General features: G+C 44.9%; 1 protein-coding gene across 1 annotated transcript in view; it reads left to right on the top strand.

The window, feature by feature from the left end:
* Positions 1-21,928, top strand: part of LAMP1 (lysosomal associated membrane protein 1) — a 104,569-nt gene that overhangs the window by 16,462 nt on the left and 66,179 nt on the right. Inside the window, exon 2 of the mRNA XM_078783237.1 lies at positions 17,895-18,025. Coding sequence (XP_078639363.1) covers positions 17,895-18,025 — 131 coding nt within the window. The remainder of the gene's footprint in view (positions 1-17,894; positions 18,026-21,928) is intronic.

Raw genomic sequence — 21,928 nt, 5'->3', positions numbered from 1 at the left:
TGAGACCTTATATAGACAGGTGTGTGCCTTTCCAAATCATGTCCAATCAATTGAATTTACCACAGGTGGACTCCAATCATAGTCCGGTCATTAAATAGTTGATGTTCAACAAAATTTGTACAAAAGGTTTCTCGATGGGTTTCACCTCTTTGATACCTCTACTTTAAACAAAAAAAAGGTTTACCAAAATATGACATGGGGAACTACCTGAAAATAGGCCAAATCCAAGATTGTCGCCATAAAAATTAACCAAAGTGGAAAAAATTTCAAATATGGAACCAGCCAAGATAAAAACATGTATGATGAGTCTATTCATATCAGCATATACATATACATGTTATGGAATGTAATTTTCAAGTTCAAGGTCACATAAAATGCAAAATGGCCACCAAGATTTGACGAAAAATTCAAAATTAGTATATCTACATGTACATAACTAACGGCATTAGAAAGTGGTTAGAAATCTCTATCAATTAGCATATTCAAACCCCTGACATCTATATATTCAATGTTGATGACAAAATTGTAATGTCAATGGAACTCTAAAACATGTGGAGTGGAACATCTGTGGAACATATGTGGAACATCTGTGGAACATCATGTGGAACATCTGGAGTGAAGTCCACATCCACTCCCATCTCACTACCAGTTCTCCTCTGATGAGTGTCATCTTTGGTAGAAAGGCCATTGCAATAGCCATTAAACACAATGTGAGCATTGTTATAGTGGTTGCGCACAAACGCAATATATAGTTGGCAGAGATTGGCATATGATGTGGACTTGGCCCAGGGCAGGCGCTGTAACATGGTGCCTCCATCGATGACATAGGTAACATGGATGGGCAACTCCTTTATAACACATGCTGGTACCTTCTTGACTAACCCATTCAGTCGATCAGCCTTAACTGCAAGTCGCATAAAAAGTTTTGTGTCGAACAAGGATTAGGGATAGGAGCACAGCTCATACTGGAACAGTGTCTGTATATCAATAGTGCCAACGCCTGCAACAAGGAGGCGCTGATACAGTTGCTTAGGATCGATCTGGATCTTCTCACCATCAACAGATACATACATGGAGGAAGCTAGGTTATTAACCTGTTGTTTTTTTTGTGAATTTGTGTTTTGAAACTGACAGTCCCTCCATAGATACCAGGATAGCAGCACCAACAGTCTCAGCAGAGTCAACGTCTACTGACCCTTCTTGTGCTATCACTCCTGATGACAGGCTCCGGAGTTCTTTAGAATTCTGTGAGAATGGCTTTCTCTCCAAGATAATCAATGATGGACTGTAGATCTTTTGCATCACGCTTGAGTTTTGCCTGTGTGAGATCTTTGTGCATCGCCCCTGGACTTGAGATGCCTGTTACCTCCTGCATAGCCTTGTGCACTTCACCACAGGCAGGCATAGATAGTAGCCAGATCAGACTGGTTGATGTGTTGATCAGACAGATCAGATCAGACCTTCGACACTTTGTGTACAACAAGGCAGCAGTTTTCAGTGTATATGATGTCTGGAACATCTAATTTGCGCAGTCTATTGGCATTAGTAATACCAATACAGCCTTTTTCTGTCAACTTTGCATAATCCTGAGGCTTGTCCAGGTTAATTGCCTCCAGGCACAGCACACAGGTAGCCATCTCTTTCTTGTCTACAGTTGATGCAATCAGTTGAGATCAGTCACCTGAAAATAAGTAAACAGATGTTGCATGATTAATATTAATAAAATTATAAATAATTTAATATTTACTATATAATTTTATATATTAATTTATAATTAATAAATTATTTTAGCCATTATTAGGCAAACATTTTGTATTTGATTAAACTTTTTATTTCTTTTTCAACATTCTACAATCTCCATGTTATCATATCAATCAGCACATATAAACAATACATTCCAATGCCTTTATCTTTTCAGGCTGATATAAATAGACTAATCATACATGTTTATATCTTGATCAATTCCATATTTATGACATTTTTCCACTTTGGTTAATTTTGATGGTGGCCATCTTGAATTTGGCCTATTTTCAGGTAGTTCCCCATGTCATATTTTAGTAAACTTTTTTTTTTTTTTTACGTAGAGGTATCAGAGGTGAAACCCATCGAGAAACCTTTTGTTCAAATTTTGTTTAACATGCAGTAATTTATAATTGTTGTTTAATGACTGGACTATCAAGGTGTAGAAACATCTCAAAGATGATCAAGAGAATTGGGAGGCACCTGAGCTAAATTTCAAGTGTCATAACAAAGGGTCTGAATACTAATGTAAATGTGATGGTTCAGTTTTTTTTTTTGTTTTTTTTAATTTGCAAAACTTTCTAAAATCCTGTTTTCTCTGTCATTATGGGGTATTGAGTGTAGATTGATCAGGGGAAAAAATGAATTTAAACGATTTCAGCATAAGGCTGCAATATAACAAAATGTGAAAAAAGTGAAGGGGTCTTAATACTTTCTGAATGCACTATATACACAGACCCACACACACATAATATACGAGCTGAGGTACCCGGCTTTGCCCGGGTTGAATAAGAATAAGACAAATATATGATGAAAAGAACATGTATATTTTAGAGCAATATCACAGTACATCTCCTACATGATGTTTTTTCAATTTTCAATTTCTCAAAACCTCTGGGTATACAACATTTCTGGTTTTCTTACTTGGTGCCAAGACATAAAGATTGCTTGGTTTTCCAACCCTCGAGCAGCCCATGCACAGCTGGCCATGGGCAAACACTTGTTCTGTGAAGTTCAGGCCTACAACCTTCATTGATTGCCCCTGCGCCTTGTTGATGGACATAGCAAAACATAGCCTGATGGGGAACTGAATCCTCTTGAAGGAGAATGGAAGGTCAGGTGGAATAAGTGGTATCCTTGGAATGAATACTTTCTCTCCTCTGTATTGTCCTGAGAGGATGGTTGCCTCTAGGACATGCGGCATCATTTGCTGGATTGTCAATCGTGTTCCATTACACAGCTTTGGTGGATCAAGATTCCTTAGAAGCATGATTGGTGCTCCCACCTTGAGAATCAACCTGTGTGTTGGGAGTCCTTGAGGCTGACGACTGTTGAGAAACTCGGTTGGGAAGTTTACTGCCTGATCTTCATCTGTCACTTTGTCAAGAGAATCATAATTTCTTTCATGACTGGGCAGCGAACGTCATTATGTGCGACTTTACGTCACTCCTACGGACGTGAAAAAATTTTTTTCCCTTAAAAATATATTTAAAATAAATAAAACAGTACATAAATTAACAATAAAAGAAGCTAAAAAAAATATTTAAAAGTGCACGTATGTGCAACTGCTGGTTCTCATTCAAAACAGAGGTGACGTACAGTATTCCTTTACTGTGTCTGTGTTAGCCATGGGTCCGAAGAAGGATAATGCTGGTGTTTCCAAGCATAATGTGGTTACGATGGAAGATAAGTTAAATCTGATTAAAAGGTATGAAAAAGTGTCGGTGATAGCGCATGGACCTTATCGCGAATCAGAACCGCAATGCGTCATGGGATCGGAAAGGGGCAATAGCACCGCCACAAACTACAACATGGAAGAGCTGACCACATTTGTAGAGCAGAATGTCCCAAGAATGGTTGAGGACCAACAGCAAGCCTTTAATTCTATCCTGAAGAGTGTTGATGATGATGCTGGCAAGATATTCTTCCTCGATGCTCCTGGCGGGACAGGAAAAACATTCCTCGTTAATATCGTCCTGGCCAAGGTTCGTCAAAAGTCGGAAATTGCTCTGGCTGTGGCCTCAAGTGGAATTGCAGCTGGCCCGGTTTTTTAAACCATTGATATTAAAATAAAAAGTAGCCGATAACCACCGGGATTTTATGCTGATTCCGAATCTGTGTCTAAAACTTTTCTCCGATGTGTAGTTCTTGGGTTATAAGCGGACATCCAGACAGACAGACAGACAGACAGACACACACACACACACACACAAACACACACACACACACACACACACACACACACACACACACACACACACAGACACTCCTCCTTTATTTATATATATATATATATATATATATATATATATACAGTGGTACCTCGGCTTACGAGTGCCCCAACGTACGAGTTTTTCGGGATACGAGCCGTCGCTCGGGCGGTTTGTTGCTTTGGGATACGAGCCGAGATCCGATGTACGAGCTCAAAAAATTTATTTTTTTGAATTTTCCGGTTGTGGCTTCCGGTTCCGGTCACGTGGTTATCTTGCCGTGAAAGCATCTCTGCTTGGATATAAAACACGCAATCGTCGAAATACATGAGCGAGGAATCTCCTTGCTCCAGCCGGTGACGTCATCGGCGGGGATCCCCGCCTCCAGAGTGGCTGGTCACGTGACCGCCAAAGCGTGTCGCGCGTGCGGGTATAATGAGCTACACCTGTGGATCACGTGACCACGGAAGCACGCCTCGCTTGAGAGGCATGGCTTTCGGTTTGCGTTTTGCTTTATAAGGCGCGATAAATGGGCTTTTGAGTGTTAGCGGTTCATGGCGTTGACGGTTCATGACGGTTCATGGCGTTGACGGTCAAAAACCCATTACATCAATTTTACCAGGCACTGTACAGTAAGTACAGTGGACACCAAATGCACGGTGGAAGGCTAGAAGTAGAAGATCGTCCAAGACAAGTGAGAATAAGCCATACTTTGGAGATGACGTCATTCGCTGGTCCGATAACCAAAGATGTGGTATAAAAAACCAGGTGAGCTAACAATGCAGCAATGAAGGAATTCGGCCAAGGCACCGGCACACAACGACCTACCTACATCGAAAGACTCAATGCCAATGGTGACAGAAGCCAAGACGGCCGGCTTAAACACCGCCGAAAGACCACGGTGTACCAACTTACGATGCAGAACATCTTGCACTTAATATGATGACAACAGGTGCCATCCTCTGACGTACCATTACAGGTACAGGTACAGTACACGTGAGCACAGAGCAAAAGTTCACTGAAACCGAGATTAAGAAAAAAGAAAAAACACCTCGTGGTCCGTGCTCGATATCCGAGTTTCAATCTTTTCAAACACATGATGCTCTCGGTCACGGTATCTCCTGCGAGCTGCTTCTCCTTCAACCACACAAACAACAACTTCTCCATATCTTCATGGATAGAGGTCCGGAGCTTTGAAATAATCGTAACGCCCTTGGCTGGCGTTATAGCCTTTATGGACTCCTTCTGCTTCAAAATCGTACATATCGTAGAAGGAGTACGATCGTACTGCCTCGCCAAGTCGACAACACGCACACCTCACCTGGCATGCTCTTCTCCTCTGCTTAATAAAACCAGTTTATTTCTTTACATTCTCTTGTATTATGTACAGTATATACGAGGTCGTGCTTGTTTATACATTATTTGTTATTTATAAAGTACATTTTTGTTATTTAAAAGCACCTAACAAAAAAAATTGGTGTTTTTTTTTTGAGGCTGGAACGGATTAATAGCATTTCAATGCATTTGAATGGGAAAATTTGCTTTGACTTACGAGCGATTTGGCTTACGAGCTCCGTCACGGAACGGATTAAACTCGTAAGCCGAGGTACCACTGTATATATATATATATATTGTTATGAATTTGGTAATGCAACATCTAGAGCTAGGTAGATCTGAATAGGTAGGTATTCGGCTGTCGTGACAGGGACTCTACATGTAATAAGTTCTTGATGTTTAGGCGGTTGTCGGGGTAAGATGTATGAGTGTGGATCTACCTGGAGATTCGAGTGTTAAATAGTGAGGGGTTAAAGGTAACGCCCCTGTGAGTATCACCTAGTAATCAAACCTTTGTCCTTTATGGCACTGCAAACCACATAAACATTAGTTAGGTCCTTAGCGCAACATTAAATAATCCCCTTTCCCTGACAAGGACTTCGTATTAAATTGACAGAAAACCAGGCCAAAAACACCGCCACAATTGGCCGCCACCGTGTACACCTCCCAAGGCCTACAAACCGGGCCGGCACGTGTTATGCCAGGACCGCAGGGTCGCGTAACGGGGGAGATGTTAGGAGTCGCATGCCGTAGAGGGCGTGACCGGCGAGCTGGGACCATATGATTGGCTGAGGAGTGCGCGAATGTGACGTCATCGGGGAGAGATATATGCGACGGTCGGACGCCATGTTCGCCAGTTGAGTTCGCCAGTTGAGTTGAGTTCGCCAGTTGAGTCTCTCTGAGTTCGCCAGTTGAGTTGAGTTGCGATCTGATCTCGAGTCGTCCCAGTTCGTTGAACAGTTGAGTTGAGTTGCGATCTGATCTCGAGTCGTCCCAGTTCGTTGAACAGTTGAGTAGAGCGTCCCAGTTCGGTACCGGAGTGGCAGTTGAGAGAAGTGAGAGCTCGTGGCAGTTGACGGTTCGTGCCATTTTCTACAGTTCGTGACCACAGCTCGTTGCAGTTGGCAGTTGGCACTCGGCACTCAGCAGTTGGCAGTTGGCACTTGGTTTTTGGTTGCTTCGTGCAGCCCTGCGTTGGACCGACGAGGCCTGGTGGCGCTTGGAGGCGGAGGCAGAGGGCCGTGGAACTTGGAGCGAGGTGTGCGATCGGGCCGAAAGGAGCGGTGTTGGACGGCAGCCACAAGGACGACAAAGACAGATAAGCCCGAATCCGCGTACACTGTACACGACGTGACTTGTTATTTTCGTATTAATCTCCCTCGTTTGTGTCTGATATCAGTCGTGTGGGGACGTCCCGATTTAGTTATTAGTATTACCGGCGCGTGCTTTTTCACTGGCTTTACTTTTAATAATAAATCCTTATATTATTTTCTGTACATATTTGAACGCAGTTTCCTGGGTGTTTCATTTTAATAGATAAGGCTGCGGAGCCTTCGCTGCGTCCCGCCATTTCGCGCGTTGGTGTTGAACGTGAGTCCGCCATTGAGTGTTCGCCTCGGGAGTTAAAGTCTCGCAAATCGGTCATCCGTACTCTGTGGTGTTAATCACGGTTACGCGACAAGTGGTGTCAGGAGTGGGATTCGAATCCGTCGGACAAATTTTTTGTCCGCGGCGAGACATCGACACGGTCGGGCGTACATTGCGTCCGACGTTCGAACGCAAAATTTGGATAGGCGAGGCGGAGAAATTTAATAATCAATTGGGCATACGGAGCGCGATATCGCGTCTTCGTCAAATTTAAATTGTGTTACTGGAATTATTAAAATAAATACGCGCGCGGGAAACAATCTTCCGGAAAGCGGATGTCGGAAATTGACGAGATGGAAGTACGCAGCGAGGCCTCCGTCAGCGTCGGGAGTGAGCCGGAAATGGGGGATAAGGAGGATAGCGTTGGAACTTTCCCCGCCGCTGGGACGGCCCCGAGAGACGACCAGGCTTTAATGAAATTTTTAAAGGAATTAATTGATGCTCAGGGTGAGCGAAACCTTGCAGAAATTCGGGGAGACATGAACGCACAGAGTGAGCGAGCCAGTCGGGAATTGAATGAACAAATGAAGTCACAGGGGAAGGAATGGAGGGAAGGAATGAAGGGAATGAGTGATCGATTGAGTATTAAAATGAATGGGCTGGCAAATAAATTGGGAATTGCACAGGGAATGGCAATTGAAGTAAATAGGGAGACTGCAGGTGCAGAGGTGGATGGGGAATGTCCACAGGTGGATGAGGAATGTGTACAGGTAGAGGGGGAATGCCTGCAGGTAAACGTGGAGAGTCCACAGGTGAGCGGGGAAGGAAATTTGGAATGTGAGAGTTGTAATGGGGAATGTTTCCCACATTCTGGCCTGGTTGTTTATCGGGACCGTGTGGATGTCACAACACCCCAACCGGGGGATGAATTTGGAATTGTGCAGCACCAGGGCGGTGGTGCGGAGCAAGAGGGGGTAGAGTTTTTGGGGGTCCGTGCAATGGAGCCGGACCAGGTATTTATTGGGGATATTGATCAAAGCCTGGCGGGGCCAGGAATGATTTGTAATGAGGATGATTTGATCCAGCGGCTGGAGACCTGTGACAGTCCCATGGAGGTAGAGCTTGTTCAGGCCCAAAGGAGTCAGGGGGAAGAGGTGAGTTGGTCCAAGGAGGTGGTTGGAATGACCGAGGGGACGCTCACTGTACACTGCTATTTGGAAACCGAGGCTCCAAAATTGGACAACCAGTTGGGGGAGTGTGTTGGCTCCGGGCTGGATTTGGATCTTGGAGGATCGGGAGATAGAGCTTCTGGAGATTTGGTCCCTGTAGGGAATTTGGATCAACTGCAGGGAGGGGCAGAACAACCGGTGGTAGAGGTTGTTCCCTGCAGCTGCGGTTTGGCAGTGGGAATGAAAATTTGTAAAATAAAATTTAAAATAAAATTACAATGGGAAATTGATTTGGAGCAGCCATGGTGGGGATTGGTCCCCGGGCTGCGGGATTTGGACATGGAGAGGTCATGGGTGATGGCCTCGGGCAAAAGTTGCCCCTTTCATAATTTGGGTATGCCGGCCAGCTGGGGGGCTGTGATGGCGAGATTTGGACGTGGGGTCCAGCCTTGGGTGTCGAGGTACGACCTGGGTCCCACGGGGGGTCTGGTGGAGTGTGGCGTCCCTTGTCCGTCGGGGCGCCGTCCGAGCTGGTGGCTCGGGCCGGCAGGGTCACCGGACCCTGGTGGGGGTTAAGACCTCCAGGGAGGTCCGAGGTGGTTTCTCAAGCCTGGGATGGCAAATATTGAGGACCACTGGGGGGAGGTGTTGTGGGTCGCGCTTTGGTGGTGGCACCGCAGATGGCCAGCTTGGGCCTGATGTAGTGATCACCCGGGCATGCGACCTGACACCCTCTCCCCGAGACTCTGGGACAACCAGCATGTGGTGACCTGGCATGGTGGTTGGTCTATGGACGCGGGTCAAACCGAATGGACAGGGATGGAGATAGCCTGCCGGACAACCATTGGGGCATCGGTGGAACGTGATGGTGTGAGTGACCTTCCACAGATGCTCCGTTGTGATTTATGGACTCTCGGGTTGGGAAGAGAGCCATGGGGATGTGAATCGGGAGATGTGTAACGCGCCGAGCATATGGGCCATGCTCGGCTGGCATGTGTATGGCAAAGCATCCTTCTTTGGTGAGGTTAGTGAAATGTGACAAATGGTTGGCATGGGTAATCTGTGGGTTAGATGGAAATTTAAGGGTGGATTGTGAAATGCCATGGTGGACACTGTATAGTGACGCCATTATTGATCCAGGTGTGTAGACCAAAGTGTTGGAGGCTGTGATTAAATTAATAGGGTAGCAAGATACAGCTTTCAACTGGTTGCGGGGGCAACTGTGCTGATATTTGGGACGCGGGATGATGGGGATGTAGTTGTGTAGCCTGAGGGTCAACGTGGTGCTGTGCGTGTCCGAGGTGTGTGGACCATGTCTTCTGGGTGGGTCTCCTGGTGGAGCATGGCTGTTGACTGGACCTTGGTGTGGTCAAGTGTGGGTGAGCACTGGGGGGGGGCTGCAGTTTTGTAGTCGGACTGGGGGATGATGGGGAGGTGCAGGGGACGTGGCTGTAGGGATGCCACGCACTGCGACCGTGCCCCCCAGGGCCGAGGTTGTGTGTGCGGTAGTGTGTGTTGTGGCAGCAAGTGCTCACCACATTGGCCAGCTGGGGCTGCTGCAGCTGTGTTCCTCGCAGGGGGGCCGAAGGATGGATGGTGGGTCGCGCCCTTATGGACACTCATGGGCCATGTTGGCGTTTTGACTGCTCACCTTGTCCCGGTGACCCTTGCACGGTAGAGGTGCAGAGCTGTCGTGGCCACAGGTAGTTGTGTAGTGATGATCACCGTTGGATGCGGATCCACATACCTGCCAGTGTAGTGGGGACAAAAGAGAAATTTGGAAAGATTTGGTAGGCCCAATGTGAAATTTTGGGAATTGTATGGGTGGATTGCACTTTGAACCTGACCAACCTGCAACTACCTGCACTTAAGGTGAGTGCTTTGAGGAGTACTGTCCCAGGCTTCAGGATTTGCTTTGGAAATTGGGGACATGTAAATTGGAGTTGGGAGGCGGGTGTGAGTGATGACATGGCCGGTGAGGGGATGGAATGGGAGCCACAGTGTCTTGTGGGTGGCGTATGTTTTTGTATTGTGGTTACGTGTTTTGATGTGGTCGTGAGAGTGGAACCTGGAGAGTGTGTGATGATTATTGGAGATAATGAGGGGTGATAATTGTGCTTGTGGAAATGTGCTTTTGGGAAGATGTGATGGTTTAAATGTGAACTGGGGGAATTTCACATGTAGCAGGCCATGGCAAGCCTTGTAACACCTTTTACAACATCTATGAATTGTACTGAATTGTGCTGAGTTGTGTGGAGAATTGAATGGCAGCAGGGGAGGAAGTGTGTTTTGGGGTCTTGTGGGTGGGGAAGGTGTGTGTGTCCGCAGGTACAGAGCAAGCTCTGAGGAGCGATGCCTGCGGGCCCCCCTCTGCGGCAATTACCCCTGGCAGCCGGTGGTAACTGGAAATTGGAGCTCGTCGGTGGAGGGTCTGGTTGGGCGCCGCGGGGTGAGGAAGTCCCCCGGTGACCCGTGTTGCTGCGTGAAAGCAGGAGGCAAAGGAGCCTGGTGTGTGTGGAGACCCTCACCGGCGAGGTAACGGCGGAAAGGGGCTGTTGGGCTGTCACGGGGCCAAGAGGTAAAGGGGGGGGGGGGGCAATGAATTTGTAAGTCGGTTGACTTGTTTTTGGGACTGCGGGCACCACAGCCTGATGCGCCCCCACCATCTTTTGTGCGGTACCTCCCCGCTGCCTAGTTGAGGAATGCACACACACGTGAATGACATCAATGCCATGGTCCTGCAGGGGGGTGTATTGGGAATAAGTGCTTTGTTGATTTTTGCAATGCCTTGATGACCTATGGAATGAGAATGAGTGGTTAAGGGGTCTGTGTAGCATGAATGTGGGCGAAATCCACCGAGCCGTGTCACTCACCTGTAACATCTGGACAGGGCCCGTGGAAATTTAGGGGGGATGCATTGGGGATGGCCCCGCAGGTAAGGTTGAGTCTTGTGGCATCCACCGGGGGACGCGGTCTGTAGACCGGGGTATGTACAAAGGTTAGAGTTTTGAGTTTTGGAAAGATGGTTAAGTTTTGTGGTTAAGTTAGTGTTGTGTGTTGTTGTTTCCTCCCTCCACAGGAACAACGAAGAAGATGTACATACTTGCATGATGGTTAAGGGGTTCAGCATGTTAAGGAAGTGTAGGTAGGTAGTCCGACTCACTTCCCACAGCCCTTCCTGATTTATTTCGTAGGTTAATTAAGTGTGTGACAGTAAGTGTTAAGGCTGGAATGGTAGCCCTGCGGTGAACCTTGCAGGAGCTACGGTTCCAGGGGGGGGGCTGTGTTATGAATTTGGTAATGCAACATCTAGAGCTAGGTAGATCTGAATAGGTAGGTATTCGGCTGTCGTGACAGGGACTCTACATGTAATAAGTTCTTGATGTTTAGGCGGTTGTCGGGGTAAGATGTATGAGTGTGGATCTACCTGGAGATTCGAGTGTTAAATAGTGAGGGGTTAAAGGTAACGCCCCTGTGAGTATCACCTAGTAATCAAACCTTTGTCCTTTATGGCACTGCAAACCACATAAACATTAGTTAGGTCCTTAGCGCAACATTAAATAATCCCCTTTCCCTGACAAGGACTTCGTATTAAATTGACAGAAAACCAGGCCAAAAACACCGCCACAATTGGCCGCCACCGTGTACACCTCCCAAGGCCTACAAACCGGGCCGGCACGTGTTATGCCAGGACCGCAGGGTCGCGTAACGGGGGAGATGTTAGGAGTCGCATGCCGTAGAGGGCGTGACCGGCGAGCTGGGACCATATGATTGGCTGAGGAGTGCGCGAATGTGACGTCATCGGGGAGAGATATATGCGACGGTCGGACGCCATGTTCGCCAGTTGAGTTCGCCAGTTGAGTTGAGTTCGCCAGTTGAGTCTCTCTGAGTTCGCCAGTTGAGTTGAGTTGCGATCTGATCTCGAGTCGTCCCAGTTCGTTGAACAGTTGAGTTGAGTTGCGATCTGATCTCGAGTCGTCCCAGTTCGTTGAACAGTTGAGTAGAGCGTCCCAGTTCGGTACCGGAGTGGCAGTTGAGAGAAGTGAGAGCTCGTGGCAGTTGACGGTTCGTGCCATTTTCTACAGTTCGTGACCACAGCTCGTTGCAGTTGGCAGTTGGCACTCGGCACTCAGCAGTTGGCAGTTGGCACTTGGTTTTTGGTTGCTTCGTGCAGCCCTGCGTTGGACCGACGAGGCCTGGTGGCGCTTGGAGGCGGAGGCAGAGGGCCGTGGAACTTGGAGCGAGGTGTGCGATCGGGCCGAAAGGAGCGGTGTTGGACGGCAGCCACAAGGACGACAAAGACAGATAAGCCCGAATCCGCGTACACTGTACACGACGTGACTTGTTATTTTCGTATTAATCTCCCTCGTTTGTGTCTGATATCAGTCGTGTGGGGACGTCCCGATTTAGTTATTAGTATTACCGGCGCGTGCTTTTTCACTGGCTTTACTTTTAATAATAAATCCTTATATTATTTTCTGTACATATTTGAACGCAGTTTCCTGGGTGTTTCATTTTAATAGATAAGGCTGCGGAGCCTTCGCTGCGTCCCGCCATTTCGCGCGTTGGTGTTGAACGTGAGTCCGCCATTGAGTGTTCGCCTCGGGAGTTAAAGTCTCGCAAATCGGTCATCCGTACTCTGTGGTGTTAATCACGGTTGGCTTACGTTACTTGGCTTACGAGCTCCGTCACGGAACGGATTAAACTCGTAAGCCGAGGTACCACTGTATATATATATATATATATATATATATATTGTTGTGGATATGAGGATTGTATTTTTTTTAATTGTGTGTTTTATTAATATTGCTTTAGTCTGGACCCTCCTTACTCCAGTTATGTATAAAGGTCAAAGGGCGTCCCATAATTAGTCCATAAAGCATACACGTTAGCCAATCATAGAATACCCCTGTTCAATAGTTATATCTTTATTATGTGTATTAGGGTAAGGCCTTGTCTTCCATTAAGATGACACTCCATTGCACCAAGTGAAATAGAGTAGATTCCTTTCACTTTCCCCTTTCATCATTGCCAAGCCTCGATTGCCAATTACATCCCCTCCAAAACCACCATTGAACATGTGCTCGGGTCGGGGAAGAAGGGCGTGCCCGCCCGTCGTCATCAAGGGTGGAGCCAGAGGGTCGCGCGACCAACCAGGGCCGAGGTGAGCACACCGAGGGGCGTGTCCTGAAGGCCGGCGGCTTGATCGCCGGAGGCGCTATAAAAGCGCGCGCGCAAGGTACTGAGTAAAAGATCATCCAGGGAAGCACAAAGCCTGCTATTCGTCGCCTTGCTCGCCAAAGTTGGACCAATCAAGAGAGTTGGGCAAGAAGCAAGCACGTTGTTCAGTTGTGTGGTTGAGTCAGACGAGTCCTGGAGAAAGCACGCGACGTCCACGCAGCAACAGCAGCTTCAGTAACCGCAGCTTGGGGCCTGGACGGCAGTTTTGAGCGGGGCCGCAAAGGAACGGCGGCTGCCAAACGTGCCGATCGTGCTGCAGCATCCTTGGACCTTCCTTTCCCTCCAGCCATCCACCTCCTGCCTTTCCATCTTCTTGTGTACGTGAGTTTGTTTTGTTTGTTCTGTCCTTGGGTTAATTAAGACTATAGGTAAGCTAGCGATTTTCACTGTGTCTCTAATATCTTCTGTATATTATTTTCTTATCTTTCCTTCTCCTTGGTTTTTTTGAGCCTGTAAATAGTAAATAAATTATATTCGTATTTCCAACCTTTTTGTCTTCTTCTTCTTCACATCCGTGTCGCCTTAGTCTTTTCCCTATTGAATATCTGTGGCGCGATCCGGCCAACGTTCGGGAATCGGGTTAGTCGGGGTAACTGTTAGGGCTGCGGGGCCTCCGCTCGGCAAAACCAACATCTTATCCGCGGTCCGTAACTATATATATATATATATATATATATATATATATATATATATATATATATATATATATATATATATATATATATATATATTGTTGTGGAAATGAGAATTGTATTTTTTTTTATTGTGTGCTTTATTATTACTAGGGCATGCCCGTACTATATCTATATCTAAAATTATATCCCCCCCCTCTATTTACATGAAATGGTTTGGTCCAAAGCGAACGGCTTGCGAGTACGGTGACAATCCCCCCCCTCTATTTACATGAAATGGTTTGGTCCAAAGCGAACGGCTTCGGAGTTTGGTAAAGAAATCGCCATAGCGTGCCCAAACGCGCAGGAAAGCGAAAGAATCGCAAATTTAAGGAAATGCCCGTACTTCCGTAAGGAAGAGAAAAGAAATGAAAAGGAAAAACATTCCAAACCGCGAGGGAAAACAACACGGCACGTCGACACAACAACGTGTCCTGTGATTGGCCGTACGTCGCTGCCAGTAGCTGCCCCCAAAAAAAAGCTTTCACCGTCCGGCGACTGAATTTAAGGGGAAAAATAAAACGCTCTTCGCTTAAAACAACGCCCTTCGCTCTGACTGAATTGGGACAATGTTTTTATGTTTTTAATTGAATTACTATCCGTAATGGCGCACGCTCTCACGGGAGCTCCGGAAGGTCGTATATCGCAGTTACGATGAATCGCAAATTAGTTTTTATTAGTTTTAAAACATAGTTTAACGCCAACATAGCGCCAACATAGTTTGCAAACGTGAAATAAATGAATACGCTCTCAAATGTGCCGTCCGAGGCAGAGTCTGTTCGCCACGTTCGGCACACGTGATAGCTCGCTGCTCTCTGATTGGTTGAATCGTTTTTTGGACATAGCTCGGTAACTGCTTGTCCGATTAATTTCAAACCTTGAAAAGGCACATCCTCGGGTCCCCAGCAATATACCTGGCAAGTTTCAAGTATATCGGACCGGTAGTTGTCGAGAAACAGCGGTCACAGACAAACATACATACAAACATACAAACATACAAACATACAAACATACAAACATACACACAGAGATTGCTGGAATTATAGATAGATTATTGCTTTATGATGAGCCCTCCTTGCTCCAGTGTGTATAAAGGTCAAAAGGGCGTCCCGGTAGTTAATTCCATAAAGCATACATTGAAGGACACTATAATATCCCTGTTCAGTAGTTTATTTCCTTATTCTGTGTATTAGATTAAGGCTTTGTCTTCCATTAAAATGACACTCCATTGCACTAAGTGAAAAAGATAGATTCCCTTCATTCCCATTCCCAAAACCTCCATTTCCCCTTTCGTCATGGCCAAGCCTCAATTTGCCAATTACATACCCTCCAAAGCCGCCATTGAACATGTGCTTGGGTCGGGGAAGAAAGGCGTGCCCGCCCGTCGTCATCAAGGGCGGAGCCAGAGGGTCGCGCGACCACCCAGGGCCGAGGTGAGCACACCGATGGGCGTGTCCTGAAGGCCGGCGGCTTAATCGCCGGAGGCGTTATAAAAGCGCTGGCGCAAGAGTGATGAGGAGCTGCGTAGAGAGGTCCATGACAAGAGAGGTCCATGACAAGAGAGGTCCATGACAAAAGAGAGGTCCATGACAAGAGCTGAGTTGTGTGGTTTTGGTCAGAGTTGGTCGTCAGTGGTGGTCAGTGGTTGCGTTGAGCGGTTGCGTTGGTGGCGTTGAGTTGTCGGTGGAGAAAGAGTGGTTGGACCAAGAAAGAGAGAGGAGAGAACCCATCACGCCAGACCCCCCACCAGCGCGTCGGCTCCACCAAGCAGCTCCGACCCGTGATCCCGCGCACACGACAGGATCGGTGGCATCAGCGGCTGTCGAGGTCCAGCCCGACATCCCGTGCGGGATCAAGCTCCAGCCAGCTCCGTGCCATCCTCCCCCTCCAGCCACACACCTCCTTCCAGCCAATCCACTCTGCAATTCCCCGTGTGAGTCCGTTTCTGTTTGTTCTGTCCTGGGTATTTAATTAAGTTTGTATAAGCTAGTAATTTTCACTGTGTCACCTGCTTTTTCCATGTTCCCTGTACATAACCGTGACTGCTCCTTTTGCTCGTGTGTGTAAATAATAAATCCCGTTACTCTTCTGTACGTCTTCTTCTTCCTCTTTACATTCGGTCGCTTTAGAGTTTTCCATATTGAATAGCTGTGGTGCGATACGGCCAACGTTTGGGTGAATCGGAGAAACTGTTAGGTCGCGGTGCCTCTGCTCGGCAAACATAACATCCTTAACCGCGGACCGTAACTATATATATATATAGTGTCATATATATATATATATATATATATATATATATATATATAGTTCCATACAGACATATATATATATATATATATACACACACACACACACACACACACACACACACACACACACACACACACACACACACACACACACACACACACACACACACACACACACACACATACATACATACATACATACATACATACATACATACATACATACATACTAGCTTGGCTCGGCTAGCTGCGCTCGTTTCACCAAGCCTCATTACTGAGGAGCGGGCTTATTTTAGCCGAAGATAATGACTGTACCTGAGTTGCTGTGTTGTCATGATTTACACCAATTGCAATACGAACAATTATTTTGCACAAATGTATTTGTTGTGTTTGTGATATGACATTTTTATAGGCAATTTAGATTGAAGATTTAGGTTGGATGTTTTTTCTTTTTCAAGAAAGAACCCCTCAGCACAAACATAGGGGAGGGGTTAGGTGCAGACAGGAAGTTTGGGATGATTACACCTCACCACCACGTAATTCAAAACACCTCACCACCACGTAATTCAAAACACCTCACCACCACGTAATTCAAAACACCTCACCACCACGTAATTCAAAACCTCACCACCACGTAATTCAAAACACCTCACCACCACGTCATTCAAAAACACCTCACCACCACATAATTCAAAATACCTCACCACCACGTGATTCAAAACCACCACAACATTATTAAAAACACTTCACAACTACGGAAACAAAAGTTTGAGGGAGTCGTTAAGTGACAACACAGACACTGCCCAGATGTGTAGATATATAGATAAATAACTGTACCTGAGTTGCTGTTATATCATGGTTTAAACCAATCTTAATTCAAACAATTATTTTGCTCAATTGTATTTGTAATATACGTGATATCACATTTTATAAACAATTGAAGTTGAAAAAAAAAAAAATCCCGAAAAAATTCCCCAAAAAAATAAAATTGGAAATTTTTTCAAAACAAAAACCCTTAGGATATACCGACGGGAGAGATTTGTGCATACCAGAAGTTTGGTACGATTTCACAAAAGTTTGAGAAAGTAGTTCAGTGACAAGACAACACAACACAGACACTGCACACATTATTTTGTTACCGCCATAATTTAACGGCTGAAGGGAACCAAGTCAAACTTGTTTCTCAAGTATGTATAATGATGAAAAGATAAATGGCTTGCATTATTGGGGTCAACAGGTCAAAGGTCAGAGGTCCTGTTAGATTTTTTAAAAATTCTGTTACTGCGGTAACTTGTGAACCAGTGATTGGATTTTGACCAATCTTGGTACAAGTATATATCATGATGAAAAGATGAACTGATTAGATTTCAGCGTCAGAGGTCATGTCATGTAAAAATGTGATACTTGAGAACAGCTGAAGGGATTTAAATCAAACCTGGTACAAGTATTATAATGATGTAATAATGTGGGAGGAGGCATATCGTTCGACGTCGTGACATTGAAGTGTGCCGTTCTGGTTATTAGTTGCTTTATCATGCGATAATTGCAGTTCTTGAAGCTGATTTGGGTAAATATACAATGAAGGAATCTTGAGGTTGAGGTTTTTGATCCGAAACACCAACAATATTTTTTTTCTGCGATTTCATTCAATTTGGATTATTTTCATCATTATTACTTGTTTTTGTATTTTAGTATTTGCTCTCGCAACTTCGGAAGAACCTGAAACTGGAGACTATGCCTTAAATGCTACGGGCACGGGTGACACGTGCCTCAAAGCAAATATGGCATTGCAGTTGAAACTGACATACGTCGTTGAGACAAAGGTGAGATGTCGGGTCATGTTTTTTTTAATTATATTAATGTTATTACTTGCAATACAATCGAGGGTCATGGAAGAGCGAGGTGAGAGAGAGGGTTAAAAATGCAACACTGATGTCGTGGTTACAGTTGGACACAACTAATACAAGCTTGCAGATATTCTTGTATAAAAACCACCTTTAGAGGCCATTTTTCCCCGCAAGCGGGGGTTGGCCTTTTTCGGGAACTGTGGTTGTTGTTGTTTTTCGGTCCCCTTTTTGAAGCAATGTTTTACGGCCGGATGCCCTTCCTGACGCCAACCCTTTTTGCCGCCTTTAAAGACAAGCAGGGAATTACCAGTGAACTGGTACTCAATTAGCCGACCTCCGAAGGATGACAGGCTGAGTCAACCCCCCTGGCGTTAATTCAGCGATTGACCGGGATTCGAACCCAGGATCCTAGGATCCTAAGCCGGCACCCTAGCCGCTAGCCCAACACCAGGGACTTATTCTTGTATGTTGTTTGCAAAAAGGAAAATGTATAAGCCTGCAGATTGCAGTCACAAGTGAGCTTATAATCATGTGATTGTCATTGTCCAAACACATTTCTAAACATTTGGGTGTACTGTCGCTCTGGTTACAGCATTTGTACGCTCCTATGTAGTTGTATACACCTGATTATCCTCCCAAATTCTAAGCCCAATGCTTAGCTCCAGTACTTCATCATTTGATTCTCTCGTCTATGGAAATGACTCCAGTGTCTAATGTCCCTTCCTCCAGTCTTTTAAGAGTGCTTCGAGTTGTTGCCTCGTGCTTTCTCCCATACCCACCCCTACCCGATTACTCTCAGTGAACACGCCCCCCCCCCCCCCCCCCTTCCAAGGTTTGTGAAACAAAAATATAAAGGGTAAATTCCATGTGTAATGAAACTATGAACATGATAATTACTCGTAAATGGATCCCACATTGTATTCATGCCTGTTAGTAGGAATTTCTCATTGCCCCACGTGAAAAGTGAGGTGAAGTAATCAGTTGCTTTGTCTGTTTACAGATGTCAGTCTATGATCGAGGAATAACTTTATTTAAATTGAATGTTGTGTTTTGAACACAAATCGGAACATGAACCTCCAGTTTAGCAGTGCTTTTGCTCTGCATTTGGAAAATTGTGTGGAATCTCGTCCTGAGCACGCATGAGCACAGAGTATGGTTATTCCTTTTAGTCTGTCTGCCTGTCTGGCAGTCAAACAAAATTGAAAACGAGTAGATACATTATAAGTACACCACCCCCATGCCAAATAAATAAACAAGAAGACGTCATGCAGAGCACGATACTTGCAAAATCCGAAAGGGAAAAATTCCATTGATACAGCAAATTGTCCATTTCATCAAGATTAAAATTGACAATCTTGATCAAAGCTCGGGTCAATAGGAAGAAAAGTGACGATTTTTCAGATGAAAAATGATGATTTTGGAAGGTTGACCTTGAGTTAACCTTTGACCTTTTGACCTCAAAAATAATTGGTTTCCCTATTTAGTGAATCGATGTGCAAATGCTGTTCAATTTTAAAGTCAATCGGATGAAAATTGAGGATTTTTGAAACTTCGCCTATGTTGACCTCAAGAATATGTGGTGGTTGAATTCAGTGACCAGATATGCAAGTCCTCTTCAAATTTCAAGTCAATCGGATGAAAATTGAGGATTTTAGAAATTTAGCAAAGTTGGTGACCTTTGGCCTATGTTGACCTTTTGACCCCAAAAACAATAGGCTTCTTGCTTTTAACCAACTCAACCATTTCGTGAAGTTTCGTGAAGATCGGTTGAAAATTGTGACCTGTAGGCCGGTGACAGACACAGACAGACAGACACAGACAGACAGACACAGACAGACAGACACAGACAGACAGACACAGACAGACAGACACAGACAGACAGACACAGACAGACAGACAGACACAGACAGACAGACACAGACAGACAGACAGACAGACAGACAGACAGACACAGACAGACAGACACAGACACAGACAGACAGACACAGACAGACAGACAGACAGACAGACACAGACAGACAGACAGACACAGACAGACAGACAGACACAGACAGACAGACAGACACAGACAGACAGACAGACACAGACAGACAGACACAGACACACAGACAGACAGACACAGACAGACACAGACAGACAGACACAGACAGACAGACACAGACAGACAGACACAGACAGACAGACACAGACAGACAGACACAGACAGACAGACAGACACAGACAGACAGACACAGACAGACAGACAGACACAGACAGACAGACACACAGACAGACAGACACACAGACAGACACACAGACAGACACACAGACAGACACACAGACAGACACACAGACAGACACACAGACAGACACACAGACAGACACACAGACAGACACACAGACAGACACACAGACAGACACACAGACAGACACACAGACAGACACACAGACAGACACACAGACAGACACAGACACACACAGACACACACAGACACACACAGACACACACAGACACACACAGACACACACAGACACACACAGACACACACAGACACACACAGACACACACAGACACACACAGAGACACACAGAGACACACAGACACACACAGAGACACACAGAGACACACACCGAGACACACACCGAGACACACACCGAGACACACCGAGACACACAGAGACACAGACACACGCAACCGACCAATATATTTGAAAAATCTTCGATTTTGCAACTAATAACTTTCAGCGCTGCATACCGTCATGTAGCTCGTAGAGACTGCATTGGGAGGGAGAGGTGTACAATATTTGATTGATTAATTGCATAATTAAAATCAATAAATAATCATCATTAAATATTTTCTTAATCAATTGGCTAATAGCATACCTAAACCACCAGTGCTTCATCCAAAGCTATAACTTTTTGAAAAATAATTAAATATGTCATTAATTGAAAAAATGAAATAATTAATTGACTAATCAATAAATAATTAATCGATTAATTGATCAGTCAAATCAAAAATATCCTTTATAGCCACATCCTTGGTCACTGTCATGTCCAAATATCGGTTTTCTAGCTCAAAAGGTGCCTGAGATATTGCCTAGATGAGAAAGAAAATAAATAAATGATTAATAATGAAAATAAATGAATAATAATGGGAAATAATTAATCATTTGGCTAATAGAATACCTAAACCACCACCGTTTCATCCAAATCTGTAACTTAAAAAAAATAATTAAGTCATTAGTCGAATAATTAAATAATTAATTGATTAATTGACTCGTCAATAAATAATCGATTCATCGATCAACAAATCAAAAATATCCTTCATAGCCACATCACCTGGTCACTGTTGTGTCTGAATATCAGCTTCCTTGCTCAAAAGGTGTCTCAGATATTGCCCAGATCAGACAAAGTAAATATAAGTGATTAATAACGAAAAAATAATAATAATAATCGTAAAATAATTAAATTATTAATCAATTGGCTTATAGAATACCGAAACCATCACCATTTCATCCGAATCTGTATTAAAAATTTTTTTTAAATGAAATATGTGATTCATGGAATAATTAATCAATAAATCAAACTATCCTTTATAGCCACATCACTTGGTCATTGTCGTGTCCAAATATCAGCGTTCTAGCTCAAAAGATGAAAGATATTGCCCAGATGAGAAAGGAAATAAATAAGTTTTTGATGAATCGATAATAATTAACCCGATTAATTGATTTGTCAAAAAACAAAAAAGTTTTTGCCAAAGCATTTACTCACTATTGTGCCAAAATTTCAGCTTACTAGCTCAAAGGATGGCTGAGATATCGCCCAGACAAACAAGAAAACAAACAAACAACCGGAGTGAAAACTGAGTACTCCCTTCCAGTGCGCGTCATTGCCGGGCCC

The sequence above is a fragment of the Myxine glutinosa genome, chromosome 8, assembly GCF_964187855.1.
Source record: "Myxine glutinosa chromosome 8, kmMyxGlut1.1, whole genome shotgun sequence".
NCBI lineage: Eukaryota > Metazoa > Chordata > Myxini > Myxiniformes > Myxinidae > Myxine > Myxine glutinosa.
Note: the sequence above shows the minus strand (reverse complement) of the source record. Positions and strands in the feature narration are given on the sequence as shown.